The sequence below is a fragment of the Alosa alosa genome, chromosome 8 (assembly GCF_017589495.1).
Source record: "Alosa alosa isolate M-15738 ecotype Scorff River chromosome 8, AALO_Geno_1.1, whole genome shotgun sequence".
Classification (NCBI taxonomy): Eukaryota; Metazoa; Chordata; class Actinopteri; order Clupeiformes; family Clupeidae; genus Alosa; species Alosa alosa.
The window spans coordinates 144,141-160,589 of NC_063196.1; the positions used below are offsets into that span (position 1 = coordinate 144,141).

Sequence of the window (16,449 nt, forward strand, 5' to 3'; positions counted from 1 at the left end):
ACTTAATTGTTCTAAAAAGCCTTTAAAATGTGTCAATGACATCATTCATTAGCACAATGCTAGCGTGTTATGTGCAACAACGACCCAACCTGTAAGAAATCAAAAGGACATAAGTACTCGTTCATTCAACTTTTGACCTATAACCCATGTTGAAGTTATACAAACTACAATCAAATCTGAGATTTGTCAACGACAATCAGGTGAAAGAGACAAATTTAGCCGTCTAGCTCCATTGACTCCCATTCATTCTGCACTCATGGCGATCGCCCCCAGTGGAACTCTGGTGGAACTGCATCCAAAATTCGGTACAATGGGACTTAATCATAGGACTTAATACGGAGTGGCAAGGCTCTCCGTAGACGGGCTCTGGTTCTCCCCTTATTAGACATTCTCTGCTAACGTTAACTTTCACACACACATGATATAATACACAATGATAAATATAAAATTCAATACTAATTATTTACACGATTACTCCTGAAATAACTGCTATTAACTGCAGATTCACTATATAACAATCACAGTTTGGAGGAAAGCTTTGGCGTGCTGTTGCCGGTTGAAAGTTGTTCAAATGGCGTGTCCCTTATTGAGTGAGGCGCGGTGGTTTATGGGATAAGTAGTTCCTTCTCTCGGAAATGAAAATATGTACAGTCTCTTGTACCTTTGACTTTTTTTGGATTTTCTCTTCGTTTTTTCACTCGAAATTATATGTTGTATGCTTATGAGTTACGCCGTAGCTGGTTAGCCTAAGACATGCTCTAAAACTCTTTAGATACGGATTTTTCCAAAGCGTCAATGGGACAAATGAATGGGACACTTACTTCCGGCACCGAACCGCTTTTCGGCTGTGGGCGGGACTGTGATGCGCTCAAGAAGACGATCATAAAGACCAATCACGTCTCAGTTGGAATCGTATATTAACCAATCAGGGGGTACAAATAATTTAAAATGACCAGTGTCAGGGCCAATCAAAGAGCTTCGCGCCATCACACAACCCGGTAGGTTTACCCTGACAAGGAGGAACGTTACCGTTAGTTGTGTTTAAGTTAGGAGTACCTTAAATGAAATCTGTCGTGTAACGTTACGTTTTTCCCTCTACTTATTAACAGCTACACACTTGTACATCAGGTAAGCGTGTTAATGTTTGTTTGTTTAGTGAAACAGTTAAATGGTCCAAAATGTAAATATCATTCTTAGGAAAACTTCAAGCGATGGGGGTTTGACGTTAACACGGTTATTTTTTTCCACAGTTGGGCGCTATGCTAACATATGAGTTGACGTTAACGTAACGCAACGCACGAGCAGCGAATCAATGTCATGGAACACAATCATTTGTTCACAAAAGAACAATTAGGAATGGCTATTTTTATGCTCTCCATCATGCTAGTTGGTATAAACAAGCTAACTTGCCAGAAAGAGACGATGTTCTAAACATTTATCAGATTTACAACGGCAATGTTTCAACAGTCCAATGTTTTGACGTAACCTGAACGTGAAGTTAACGTTGACGAAATGTTATGTTACGTTAACTCAAAGCTGCGTGGATAATAGCACTAATGATATCCATGGTCAGCATCTGGTTTTTAATTGTTATTTTCCTCAGGCTTTTATGGCAGTAACATTAACGTAATTTCTAAAGGGTAACATTACCCGCAGCTTTCAGAACTATGTGTACACGTTACTGCTTGCTTAATTTAATAACGTTGTAGTTAGCAGCATGGGGCGCGAAAAAAAGACACACTGTTCTAACTTAATTGTTTAATTATCTTTCCAGTCTGTGATGATAAATAAACAACATAACGTTAACTCAAACTTAAACTCTAGACGAACGCTCACGTTACAGTCTTTGTAGAAAACTGATCGCTAACATTAGCTAACAGGCTATTCAATACTATTCACAAATGGATAGTCTCATGTTGATGAGGAATCTCATGTTGTCCTGTGCGCTAATGGGAAAAGCGACGCCTTTCTTTTACTGTCTGGGTATATTACGTGGTTGTTTATTGTTTGTTAACGTTGTACATTTTAATGGATTGTTGGTTAATACCAAAGACCAAAATATAATTTTTTTTCTCATTAAGAGCCATATGATGAAAATATTAAATGAAAATATAGCCGCAAGCAGCAATGGCGGGCCCGAGCACCTGCGGGCCGCAACCATAGACAGTAAAAGATATGGACAGAGTCATCACGTAGACGTCAATCGAGGCGGGTGAAGCAAATTTCAACCGTTTCCTGTTGGTCGACGAGGCTTTCTGCGCAGGCTCAGGGGACGTAAATGTAACATAGGCTCGTAGTCTGACTTGTGTAACTCTTGTGATGGCTGCACCGAGAGATTGGGTATGTAGCCACTTACTTCGTTACCACCATGTCTACATTACTGTTCTAAATGTCCTAGTTGTTCGTAGATAAATGTGATTTAATATAAACAGCACTCGCCACATTCATAGCCTAGGCTACTGTCAATCCATCAAAACTTCGCTGAAATGTTGTGCTCCGATGCTTTCGTTCTTATCCAGAGAATACGGTTATTTTGCTCCTGTGCGACGCTTTCACGCGAGGTTGTATTACTCCGGAAATAGAAAAAGTTCATATTAAGGCTTAAAACGCTTCAGCTGTAACGTTATTTGATGTCAAAGTGGCGCCAAAATTGAATGGGCTTCAATGGGGATGGCTAGGTGAACTGGTCTACTATTTAGCCTCAGGTCCGCCATAGTGTCTACGCTCTCCGAACGTTCGCCTGCCCCCTTGGCCGCAACCCAACACTGACGTGTTGCCTTTGTGAAATGTATTTGATGCATGTGCTGTTTGTTTTTGCATGCTATTTTCTGGCACATTTACTTGTGTGGCCAGGTGGGGGCGCAACGCAAGGCAGGCCCATTGGGTGTTATCATAATCATAATATTAACCTGAGAAATTTCAGACCATTCATTTTAAGCAAAGAACATTTCTGATACACGTTTTGGTTTGCCAGATGGTGGTGCTATGTTAGGCATGGAAATTACACATGTGAATATCACAATAATGATATTTATATTTTTATAAAGTTTCAGATCAATCAGTTAAGGCAGGGGTGTCCAAACTTTTTGACTCAAGGGCCACATTGGGTTTTGAAAATTGGTCGGCGGGCCACACACAATTTTTATTTATCTCGTTTTGTATCATTTTAATAACAAAGTAATTTTGTTGTAGAAAATTAATTTCTTAAGAAATGCTGTTAATTTGATGCTGTTTAATTCATTTACAAATGGTGCATTGTCACTTTAAGACTTCCATATTTGCCACTCAAATATAGCCTATGGCTAGCGTGCCTATGGCATGTTGCCTATGGCTGTGCCCTCTCACAGTTTATAAAGGGTCAGTAGTGGGAACTACTGTTGCCACCGCGATTTCTTTTTAAAAGTTTCTTATCTCAATTATCAACAATGACAAGCCAGCTGGAACCTGCCGCGCTCTCTCCCTCTTGTGCGCACTCAAATGCGTTCTCAATTAAATGGAGTAGCATAAGTAGTTAGATCTGCTGCAATGGAGATACTATGTATCTCGATGTAACAAGCTGTTTTGACATTGACATTGTAAACGTTCTCTAAGAAGAGTGTAAAGCAGTTTGCAGTAGCCTAAAGTTAAACACAACGTATCGCTGGAAAAAAATAGCGAGCGGCCTATGATGCCTAATTAAATGCTCGGCAGGCCGGATTAAAGTGCGTGGCAGGCCGGATCTATGATAAACTAATAAATGCTTGGCGGGCCGGATTAAAGTGTGTGGCGGCCCGCATTTGGCCCGCTGGCCGTAGTTTGGACACCCCGGAGTTAAGGTATTGCCCATTTCTGGGACAATTTCCTGCTTGGCCAGGTGGTGGCACCAGCAAAGCAGGCCGATTGGGTGTCTAGATATTATCATAATCATAACATCTATTAACCTAAGACGTTTCAGGGTGTTCATTCAGATTACTTTCTGCTATGTTACATTTTACTGTGATGGCATTCAGTAGATGGTGCTACACTACAATTACATAGGCTATGAAGATGCGTCAGAAAGTATGTATGAGTATGTATATACCCGTGAGGGAAATTTGGTCTCTGCATTTATCCCAATCCGTGAATTAGTGACACACAGTGAGGTGAAGCACACACTAATCCCGGCGCAGTGAGCTGCCTGCATCAACAGCGGCGCTCGGGGAGCAGTGAGGGGTTAGGTGCCTTGCTCGAGGGCACTTCAGCTGTGCCTACTGGTCGGGGTTCGAACCGGCAACCCTCCGGTTACAGGTCTGAAGTGCTAACCAGTAGGCCACGCCTGCCCCATTAATCACAAACATTTTGTGATCTATCGTGCAACGGTTGAGAAGTGATCCTAAAAAGTTGTTTCCATGTTACCGGATGGGGGGGGGGGGCGGTATTATCCCCCTTCATGTTTGCCGGCTGTTTCATGCTTCTGCGTTGACTCCACGCAATGACTATGCCGTTGCCTTGACTGCTGTGCTGAAATATTAATCTTATTTGTTTGGCCTTTTCCTACTTATTTTGTAAAATACACAGTAGCCTAATACATAAATATCATTAGTATGATATTTCTACTAATGTCTGCGTCTGTCTCTGTGTGTATGCATGTGTTTGTCTCTCACGATGTGTGTGTACCAGAGGTGGGAGTAAGTCACGCATGTGCAAGTCACAAGCAAGTCTCAAGTCTTAACCTTCAAGTCTCAAGCAAGTCCAAGTAATTTTTTATGACAAGTCAAGCAAGTCAAGTCATAGCTTGGGTCAAGCAAGTCAAGTCATAGCTTGGGTCAAGCAAGTCAAGTCATAGCTTGGGTCAAGCAAGTCAAGTCAAGTCATAGCTTTGGTCAAGCAAGTCAAAGTCAAGTCATAGCCAAATCATTGAAATCCATGATGATTTACCCATGTTTTCATTTTAAAATAAGCTACAATAGGCTAGTTATGAACTGCTGGAGTTTTATTTGTAACAAACAAATAGACATTGCATTCATTCAAGCCACATAGCCTACATCTGAACGGTTTATAGAATAAGATGAAATGTATAGGCTACGAATAAAAATAAATGTATTTCATCTAGACCTATTATAAAATAGCCTATTATTTTTTCATTATACCTCAAATATTAGGTAGCCTAAGCTACATCAAATCATGAAAATATATTTAAACAGTTCAACTTACACCTGTCCTGACCTGTCACATCTCCAGGGAACCAATAATGTTGAAAAAGTGAACTAATCAATCAATCAAACGCTGCCGCCGACGTCACTGACGAACTTTGACAAGCGCGACAGCGCAATGGGTTTTAGGAGGGTTATATATATTATATATTATATTATATATATATTATACAATGCTATATCATATTATACAGTACATAAGCCTAACATGTGAAATAAGCTACTTTTCTATGCTGATTGCTGGCAGTTAGCTAGGCCTACTTCCTGTTGTTAGCCTACTACTAGGCTGTAACGAATGGAACATGGACGTGTTTAAGAGGGAGGGAGAAAGAGAGGCGCTTACTTAGGTTACATTGGCAACATTTTCGCTATCAATATTAAACTTAGACAAGAAAATGTTTCACTTTGCCATTTCACACATTTTAACCTAATATGGCGTTAACTAAAAAGCATAGTAGATTCAAAGCCAACTCTTCAAATTTGAAAATCTGTGAAGCCAAATCTTCAAATCTGTGAAGCCAAACATTATTATGTTTTGGTATAAACGTAGAGCCTTCCATATTTGCAAGTTAGCCTACCTCAGTCTGTCTCATTTGATCTGGCATTTGCTGTTTGGTCTGTTGTGTCGCGCCACTTGGTACAATGACAGGTTCAGTCGCGTGATGCATGGAACAGCCCCTAAGCAGATTTTCTAAAATCGTAAAGTTAACTCCTTTATATCTATGAAAAAAATAAAAAATCAAGTCATTTGTCTCAAGTCAAGTTTCAAGTCATAAATAGCAAGTCAAAGTCGAGTATTTTGTATGTTGATCAAGCAAGTCTCAAGTCTTAAAAAATGTGGCTCGAGTCAAGTCATGTGACTCGAGTCCCCCATATCTGGTGTTTACATATCAGTGTCTCTCTCTCTCTCTCTCTCTCTCTCTCTCTGTGTGTATATGTGTGTATATGTGTAGAGATCTTTCCTATGTTTGCAATGTACAGGCAGGTCAGATAAAGTCGCTGCATTTAAAGCAAGCTTGATTTGATATGTTCCAAACAGTAGTGGGGGTTTTGGGAGAGACTGAGGCAGGGCCCTTTCTCTCGCAGCTGGTGCGCGATCACCTTGTTGCGCTTTCAAATGAGTTTGAATGTTACTTCCCATCCTCCAAAGATCCACGGCAAACCAATGAGTGGGTCCGCAACCCATTTGTCAATATCCCTAATAGTCCTAACTTGTCAGCGAGGAGGAAGAGCAGTTGATCGAAATTGCAAATGACAGTGGTCTTAAGAGTGTGTATAAGGAAACCTCTCTGGTTTTTGGATCAAAACCAAAGCAGAATATCCCGAGATGGCCGTAAAAGCGCTGAAAAACGCTTCCCACCACGTGATCTATCTGCGAGGCCGGGGTTTCGCAATGACTGCAACTAAGACCAAATTATGCATAAACGACTGGACATTTCAAACACACTGAGGGTGTCACTGTCTTCCATCACCCCCAGATGGAAGCTTCTTGTTAGGGGAAACAAGCAGGGCTCACACTGATTATATTCTGTAATGCACGCGTTTAGTTCCCATGTTTTGTTCCCATATTTTGTTAAGCATGTTCACACTTTAGCTTCAAGTTGTTCAATATTCATAGTTCATATTGTTCAATTTTCACTTCTTCAAGTTCATGTTTTTCACAAGAGATCGTTACCTTCACTGTTCATGTAACTGGAGCTAGTTCTTTTCAAGTAATGCATGCACAACACATATGGAACATGGAACCCCCGACCCCCCCCCAGACCCCTCTCCTGGTCCGTGAAAAAAAAAAATACCGGTCCATGGTACATAAAAGGTTGGGGACCCCTGGCTTAAGGCATTGTCCATTTCTGGCACATTTTCTGGCACATTTCCTGCTTGGCCAGGTGGTGGCGCTATGTCAGGCAGGCCCCTTGGGTGTCTGGATATCATCATAATCATAATATCTATTAACCTGACAAGTTTCAGACCATTCATTCAATGCACTGTGACTTTATGACACATTTCCTGTTTATGTGGTGAGATTAAAATCATAATATTACAACATATCAAAAATCCCTTCACAATTTAACATCAGTGACATCGTGGCATAATGCTTGTTAGGTCTGTCAGCAGTTTTGTCAGGAGCCCAGCTCATCCCTTTGAATTTCGCTGACATCACAGAGGCTTTGTGTCGTCGTGTGTGTGTGTGTGTGTGTGTGTGTGTGTGTGTTTGTGTGTGTAAGGCCATTGTTACTACTTTTAGACCAATAAACCTAGAAGTACTTCTAAGAGGACAGACCTACAGTTTGACTACAGGACTAACACGCTAATGCATTTCTGCTGCAGTAGGTTTTTGGATGGTATTATAGAATGCATTTCTCTGAGAAAACATAGTTCGCCACACATAGAACATGAAAGTTTCAGCTAATGCATAGAAACATATTACTTGCTGACTTTCACTTTCAGTCTAGTTCCACTGTGATGGCGAACGAACAAGGTCTACTCAAAGAATGATTATGAAAGATGTGAATCATGCACAAAAACGGTTGTCAGTATATTTTTGCTGTTGTCATTATACAGAATGAAGTCAGAACAGTGGGAAGGCATATTCATTTTAATGGAACTTTATGCAGCATTCTGAAGCACCATATAATATAATAAGTTATGAAAAGCATTGTTTAGTTTTAGTAATCATGCAATATGTAGCTTATAGCACTGATGGCAGCCAAGAAAATATACTCGCTCCCCCGTTGTTAGGCTTAGGCCATCATTAGTTTGAATTTGCACTAATCTATTCTACGGGTACGGATCAGTTTTACAGCTACAAATTATCCTACAGTTACAATTACTATAGGATTTGTATCTGTAAAGCAAATTTGTATCCAATGTTTTTTGACTAACTGGGTAACACCAAAGGGCATAAATATCAATTATTTCAAGGTGTTGCCTTAAACCTACTAGAATTAACATAGAGAAGCGTCATATAGTACAACTGTAATATTGTATACAGCCTAAATGCAGCACTTAACGAGATTTGCTCTCGGGGTCCCCAGAGAAGCGCAATGATAAACTAACTAAATATGCGACTTTTGCAACAAAGTATGAACATAACTCTGTTATAATATAGAAGGAATAGGAACAGTAGTCTGTAGAAAGAGATCTCAAAATTCCTGTAGTATAGCAGCTCCTTTCCATTTCAATTTTGGAGGGGGGAGGGGAGGGCAGTGTTCCTACCCGAACACACAAAGTTGCTAGGTCGGTGATCGTCTATAGAGGGTCACTCAGACAATCAAAGTGCCGTTCGTCACATTATGAGGTTATGTGCCATCAAAATGATTTTGGAAATGTTATGTTAAGGTAAATAAACTGTTAAAGGAGAATTCCGGTGTGATATTGACCTAAAGTGTGTTGAAACATGATGCTGAGTGTGAACGTATGTCTCATAGCCCATCTCTGCTTGTCCCCTGCACTCCAATATCTGGCGCTAGTTAGCCGATGCTACCAACAGCTTTTTCAATGGTGTTGCTTCGGCATCGGGCTAGCCATGCAAATAAATCACTGTTTTACACCATTTACGAGCCTCAATAATAATGATGATAATAATAATAATAATAATAGTAATAATAATAATAATAATAATAATAATAATAATAATAAGAAGCAGCTTTATTTGTATAGCACCTTTCATACACAGAATGCAGCTCAAAGTGCTTTACATTTGAAGCATGTAACACAATAATAGTCAGTCAGTCATTATCAATCTCTTTTCTTCATTGCTGGGGCCGTTTATGATCCACTCAGCAACATATCATATTTTTAAACAAACATATTTTTTTATATATGTTATAAAACATTAATGCACAAATAGGCTGACACCAGACATAATTTCACTGCATTTCTTACTTCCAGTAACTATATGCATGTGACAATAAACTTCCTTGTATCCTTGTATATCAAAAATATAGAAAATAACATGTCATAAGACTGGCAGCCTTAACCCTTTACCCCCCACAAGCACGCCATATGGCAACTGTGGCAAGGAAAAACTCCCATATTCCAGGAAGAAACCTTGAGCAGAACCTGACTTAATAGGGGGAGCCCTCCAATAGCAGCAGATGTAGAATAATCTGAAAAAGTAGTCTACAGGATAAGATGAGTTAACTAAAAGCTTTATCAAAAGTGGTTGACAAGATATTAAAAGCTCAGAGATATATGAAGGTGCTATGCCATTCAGAGCTTTGTAAGTAATTAACATAACCTTAAAATCAATTCTATAGGAAATAGGGAGCCAGTGCAGTTCAGCCAACACAGGGGTGATGTGTTCTCTCTTCTTGGTCTTAGTTAAAAGTCTAGCCGCAGAGTTCTGTATGAGTGCCAATTTCTTTAGATGTTTTTTGGGAAGACCAGTGAAAAGTGCATTGCAGTAGTCTAACCTGCTAGTGATAAAGGCGTGAATTTGTTTTTCTGCATCTTGTTGAGTTAAAGAGGGCCGCACTTGGGCAATGTTTCTCAAGTGGAAATAGGCTGTCTGAGTAACTTTACTGATATGGGGCTTAAAACTTAACTCTGCATCTAAGATGACACCGAGGCTTGTTACTTTTGGTTTGACCTGTTGCGCCAAGTTCCCCAGATTACTAAGAACAATATCTCGCTTTAGTTTTGGTCCAACCAAAAGTACCTCTGTTTTGTCATCATTTAGTTTCCAAACATTTTTGCTCATCCACTGATTAATGGAGGTTAGGCATGCAGTGAGGGAGCAAAGGCCATCTGGGTTAGTTGGCTCCACAGAAATATACAATTGGGTATCATCTGCGTAGCTGTGGAAGTTTACATTATGCTGACTTATGACGTTCAGAGATGATCAGAGAGACCCACCCACTTCGCAAGGCGGTGAATTAGGATGCTATGATCAATGGTGTCAAATGCCACACTCAAATCCAGAAGAATAAGGATTGAGACTTTGTTTGAGTCAGTAGCCAGTCAGATCATTGACTATTTTTACTAGAGCCGTTTCTGTGCTGTGATTTGATCTAAAACCTGATTGGAATTTTTCAAGGGTACTGTTTTCGTTGAGGAAGGTATTTAACTGATTACAAACGACTTTTTCAAGTACTTTGCTCATGAACGGTAGATTTGATATAGGCCTGTAGTTGCTCAGATTGGTATGGTCAAGATTTGAGTTTTTAAGTAAAGGTTTCACAACAGCGGTTTTAAAAGCAGTTGGAAATATACCTGTTTCTAATGAGGTATTTATTACCTTGAGAATAAAGGGAGCTAAGCTATCATATACTTTTTTGAGGAATCTAGTAGGGATTGGATCCAAAACTCATGTTGAGGAGTCGGTTTGAGTTATAATTTTACCAAGCTCAGATTGAGTAATAGTGCTAAAGAACCTTAATTTTGGGGGGCTGTTTTTGGGTGTACTATCAAACATATTACTTGTGTTACCAATAGCCTCCCTTATATAAATGACTTTGTTTTTGAAGAAGTCTGCAAATTCTTCGCATCTTAGAGAGGATGCCTGACTGAGTGTATCAAAAGGTGTTTGATGCAATAGCCTATCAATGGTAGAGAACAACACCCTAGAGTTTCCACTGTTTTCAGCAATTACCTTAGAGAAGTGGTTCCTTCTCTCATTCGAATAGCTCTATTATAATTTGCTATTTTTCTTTTAGAATGGCACGGTGAACCTGTAACTTAGTTTTTCTCCATGTTCTCAGCTTTTCTACATGATCTTTTTAGATCATGGATATTTTCGTTCATCCAAGGTGTCAGTTTGCTACAGGGCCTTTTTTTAGTTTTTAAGGGTGCCACTCTGTCAAGCAGAGCCTAATTCACGATTGAGAGCCTCTACCATTTGATCAATGGGATGATGTAAAATATCTAAATTTATGGAGTCTATAAGAGCTATGAACTGCTGTTCTGCTCTAATGTCCAAGAGTCAGCGATTTGATTGCAATTTCGGGATGAATTTTGGAGTATGTAGTACTATATTAAAAGATACACAATAATGATCAGACATATTTATATCATTTACTGATAAGTCTGTGACTTCTATCCCTCTAGAAATGACTAGATCAAGGGTGTTGCCAAGGTTGTGGGTGGGTCCTGTAACATGCTGCTTTAGCTCTAAACCAGGGGTCTCCAACCTTTTTGGGTATGAGTGCTACCTGAAGACCCGAAATCATATGATTTCGAAACAAACATGCCCTCACCCCTTTTTTGCGAGGGTAGTCCTCCTAAATAATAGGCCTATGTGATTTTTACTTTTAAATGATCAATATTGTGTAGGTCTATAAGTCTTTATATATTAAGCAACTGTATTTTCAACTTTAATATCAATAGCCTATGCAACACTACCAACATTTTTGTTCAGTTTGTTCATTTCAAAGTTTGCATGGGGAATCTAATCCAATTTTTTTTTAACAAAAAAACAATATTTTTGTGCAATTAATAATTTGGGTTACAATTTGTACCCAATTTATACCCACCCACCATTATGAATTCAGGGGTTGTTTAAGTCCTGATTTCAGTGGACAATTCGGTTTTAACATTTCAATAGTAATCGCCCATACCACCCCAACATATGAAAACTCCTTTTAAAGTTATTGCACACCTGAAATCTCTCCATGATCTGACAAAAAAGGTCATGCACAGTTCTGCTCAGTCATGCATGCCACAAAATTTTCAGCGCTATTAAACGGCAGTAGCCTACGGAGGAGAAAAGGCCTGTGAGCTAAAGCAATTGTTTTTCAGTCCTTGAACAATCATGCAAGAACCGTGATCTGATTTAACATGGAATGGCCACAGAACTTTTGCAAAGATATGTTTCCATTGGCTACACCAGACGAGCAAGTTTTTTCCCCCTTTACTGTCTATGTATGCGAGCAGCGTGTATGCGCTCCGCTTCCGTTGTTGTTTAAAGATTGAATGGGAAACGGATTTGGAGCCAGAGGCTAAAATGTAACGCAGCTACAATTTGTAAGGTATCACCAATATTAATTTAATGTTACAGATGTATGGCTACATACATTCTTAAAATGGTTCTGGTCTAGACTTAAATATCTATTGAAAACTTCACAATGGAGCGTGTTTTTAGAGCGTGATCTGCAGGCGACCTGTTGGCTATTTTTAGAAGGTGCGCTGGGGGCGCCTCATAGCCGTAGCCCGCGGGCACCGTGTTGGAGACCACTGCTCTAAACTGTCCAACACATTAAGGAACTTACTGGCTTTAGCATGCATCAGTTGGATCTCCACACTTCATTGGTAGAATTCCGAGGGCCCTGACATTTAAAACAAGACATTGAGAACTTTGAAAAAGCACTGGTAGTTTACGAGGAAGAATGAACAGGTATGATAAGGGATCAGATTCCAAAAATAATTCTGTGGAAATGCATGGATTCCAGTTGCTGCTACTGGAAGAAACTGGAATCCATGCATTTCCAGTGAATTATTTTTGGAATCTTTGGAAAATAATTAAATGAAAAATTATTTCTTCATTTCACACAAACACAAAAAAAAATCCATCAATGATGAAAATATTTGTGAACATGACCTGATACAAAAATGGAACACAAGATTACATAAAAAAATAGGCCTATGAAAAATATAAAACACTAAACAAAAAAGAAAAACGGAGAAGCATGACTCGCCTGCGTACCCATAACCTACTCATGGTGCAGCCCTATCAGAAAATGTGAATGGCATAGGATACATTCTGATGTAGTCTTCAGGGATTGATTGATTGATTGATGGATAGATAACCACTTTGTCTTTGACCTAACAGGTAAGGATGCCAAGCAAATTTCAGAGTGGGGACACTGTGATGGGTCGTTGGCCTGGCAGTAGTCTCTACTATGAGGTGAAAGTACTGAGCCATGACACAGATACTCAGCTGTACACAGTCATCTACAAAGATGGCACAGAGTTGGAGCTGAAGGAGAGTGATATCAAGGTATGATGAACCGAGCTTTCATGACCTACTGTCAGGATCAAAAACAAAATGTATTTAATGTAATTGTGAGTAATTGATTTACTTTATCTGTTGTGTAGAGCTACGCCTCGTTCCGGCAGATATCTGGACGCTCTCGCTCTCGCTCTCGCTCTCCAGCGCGGCGTCGTAGCCGCTCTCGCTCACCAGCCAGAACTTCACGCCGGTCCTCATCTCGTACCTCTTCACGCACCACTGAGGGGAAAATAGACAAACTGAAGGAGGTGTTGGAAGTCCGACTCACCCCTGTGGTAAGATATTCAAAGCATTTAATTAAAGTGAATGTATGGTATCTTTACTAAATGTGGTCATTAAAATTTAATCAATTGTGCTCGCCACTCACAGGGCCCTATCGTGGCCGTCTAAAATGCATGGTCACTTTTCAAAAGCTTATTTAAATTTAGTGGGATGTCCAGTCCACATTGGGGGTGTTTTTCGTTATCAGACATCAGGCGGCTGACGCAACAATGCGTTCTTAGGTTTCTTAAACAATCATGGGTGTGTTTTGGGTGTAACATCATTTAAACCGATGAGAATGGCATAACAGCGCGTGGCGCAATTTTAAAATGCTCATCGGTATTTTCATAGTCAGCGGGCATTTGAAGGAATCACGCGAGACCGTATGGAACAGTTATTCCATTAAACCTTGCTTTGCTAAAACCATAGCTTGCACGCATTTGCACTCGTCTATTACTTGAACTCATTGACAAACTGAAACTAACTTCACTGTTGTGTCAGTCAACAACAAAAGTTATACACAGATGGGTTACCATTGAAAATATAGGCTGGAAAAAGCAATACTTACCCCAATAATGTTCGAATGACTGAATAAAAAACAGGTTATCCCGCAGAGGAGTTGCTTACATCTCGTGACGGTGCGTCCTCAGCTGTGCTTTATATTTGCCTTTGTCATTACCAATTTGGAAATGATGGTGAATAACTGCTCATTATGAGATGTATTTCTTAATATCTTTATTCTAATTATGTTTCCCATTGAAATTGTGTAATTTGTAATAATGTGTACTGTTCCAATTCACAAGTTCGCATTTATTCAAGAACGCATAACATTCCCGGAAGTGTTCTCGAATCGTTGGTGTTTTCAAGGATGCATCGGGTGGTGACTTGGTGGCTTGAAGATTCCACAATGCATTACGTCAGCTTAGCCGTGACACTCACATAAGAGACAGCAGCATTGATACATAATAGGCCTACTGATCATAATTGCTGCTACAATCCGATCCATGTTTAGGCTATAAAAGGTAGGCTACAGGCTTCACAACTAACGTTAATCATAACTGTCACTTAAACTGCGAACTTCAAACGTTGTTCCCGCCATCGGCAAGTGAATATATTGTTATTAATATTTAATTTTAAAAAATCAATGAGAAACAAACTTAAACAAGCTGGTGAATTATATATTTTATTGTAAATGTCAGAAATACTGGGTAGACCAATGCAAATTGAGCGTCCTGTGTCCTCGCGTTCTCCAGAGTCTGGACTCACAATCTTAACTTTTCAAGTTCGAACTTTCAAGAACTGGAGACCGTTCTTTGTACTTTGTATTGAGAAAAGCCCATGCACTCCTTAAAAAATAACATATAACAACTCGCCATGGACTTCTGACCAGGTTTCTCTTGGTCAGTGGCGTAATGCGTTTTAGATAGTGTAAGATAGCGATTTTTAGACAATGCGTCAGACCACTCCCTATGTTATGAATTGCCACATCCCATGGTGCATTGTTTAAAAACGAGACGTGCAAAATATGAAATATAAACTTTTGACCTTTCCAAGGCCAAATGTAGCTATTTGCAACAAATCTGAAAGTGGACCTAGCAAAATATTTTGACCTGCTCAGTGATGGGTGTTTAATATGTTTGTTTTCTGTGTAGCATATAGATCATAATTCTTGATAATTAGCGCCCAAACAAGCGAGATCTAGGCCTAGACTGACATAGCGCACCTATTGCTGAGACCTGCCCCTTTAGTTGGAATATGTGATCATTGCCGCCTCAGTAGACCCGAGAGGAGCAGAAAGACACCAACATAACATGAGTAGTAGATGTATTTCTTTACAAAAGAAATATCAAATAATAATGGATTGAAAATAGGTACTAATAAACCAGACATGCTAGAATAGAGACCAGAGAATAGACATATAAATCTTTTAGTCACTTTTTAACATCGGAAAGACAAGAGACACTAAATTTTAAATAAAAAGAAAGTGTGTTGACATTTGTAAGTCAGAGAATGGCTATGACAACTAGGTACTTTGTTGAAAATGCCTATATTTACAGTTAAAACAATAATTAAAAGGTTCTAATTATCTGGAAATGTGACAAACATGCTAGGACAAGGACCCATGGTTATCTTGCCCCCACGTACAGTATGGAGGATGGTAAGAGAGGCAAAAAATTCATTAAGAATAATTGTGAGCGACGTGTTTTTGTTAAAAATATGTATTTCTTTGAGATTTTCCTTTTTCTCAAAATAAATTTGCTTCCCTTCAAGATTGGATCCTAATGTTTTTCATTGTGAGATTACAATAAATCACCAACAGATTATTTTTTTATACCGGTTTTTAGTCAACTTTAGCAGAGGTGCCAATAATTCGGGAGGGTACTGTTGTTTGGTCTGTTTTTGGCTGCATACACGAAGGCCAATGTGAGCAATGTTTTTTTTCCCCCTGGTTTGAGGTAGTACGTGGGTGGATGACAAATAAGCCTGAAAAAAAGGAATTTAAAAAAACTTCAAATATCATCCCTAAAAAGTGTTTATATGTGTTGCTGTATCTCTAAACTTAACTAATATACATTTTTTTTTCCAAAAAAAAAAAGTGAAATATATATTTATATGTCAATTTGTCATGTTAGTGCCTAAAATTGTCATATGGTGTGACGTGAAAATAATTTGAAATAAAATGAAAATTAGATACTTTTTTCTACTTTAATTTATGTCACTGTACATTTTAATCACGTTTGCTTTGATTTGCAACATTTCCTTATGAATATTTAGAAGAAAAACCTAAAATTTAACAAGTTATTTTGTCAAGGTGGAGAATGCTCCTAAGTGTAACCAGATATTTTAGCTTAATTCTGATATTTCTTGTAAGAACTCACTCAAAATTCTTGAGGTTCTTGCAGATACCATTTCCTTTTATGTGCTATTGATGTTTTAATGATTTTCAATTATAAAGTCTTTTTTGTGACATTATTTAATGTCACACCAAATGACATGGTGTCACGCCATATGATGAACTACACCACTCCACCATGTGTCAGAGCAAAACAGGGTTTTTAATGACAATAA

The 16,449-nt window shown here is 39.0% G+C and overlaps 1 protein-coding gene across 1 annotated transcript in view; it reads left to right on the forward strand.

Moving 5' to 3' along the window:
* Positions 1-995: 995 nt before the first annotated feature.
* The window catches only part of lbr (lamin B receptor), a 71,757-nt gene continuing 56,303 nt past the window's right edge, over positions 996-16,449 (forward strand). The window contains exons 1-3 of the mRNA XM_048250342.1: positions 996-1,128; positions 12,940-13,107; positions 13,206-13,394. Coding sequence (XP_048106299.1) covers positions 12,946-13,107; positions 13,206-13,394 — 351 coding nt within the window. The 5' untranslated portion in view covers positions 996-1,128; positions 12,940-12,945. The remainder of the gene's footprint in view (positions 1,129-12,939; positions 13,108-13,205; positions 13,395-16,449) is intronic.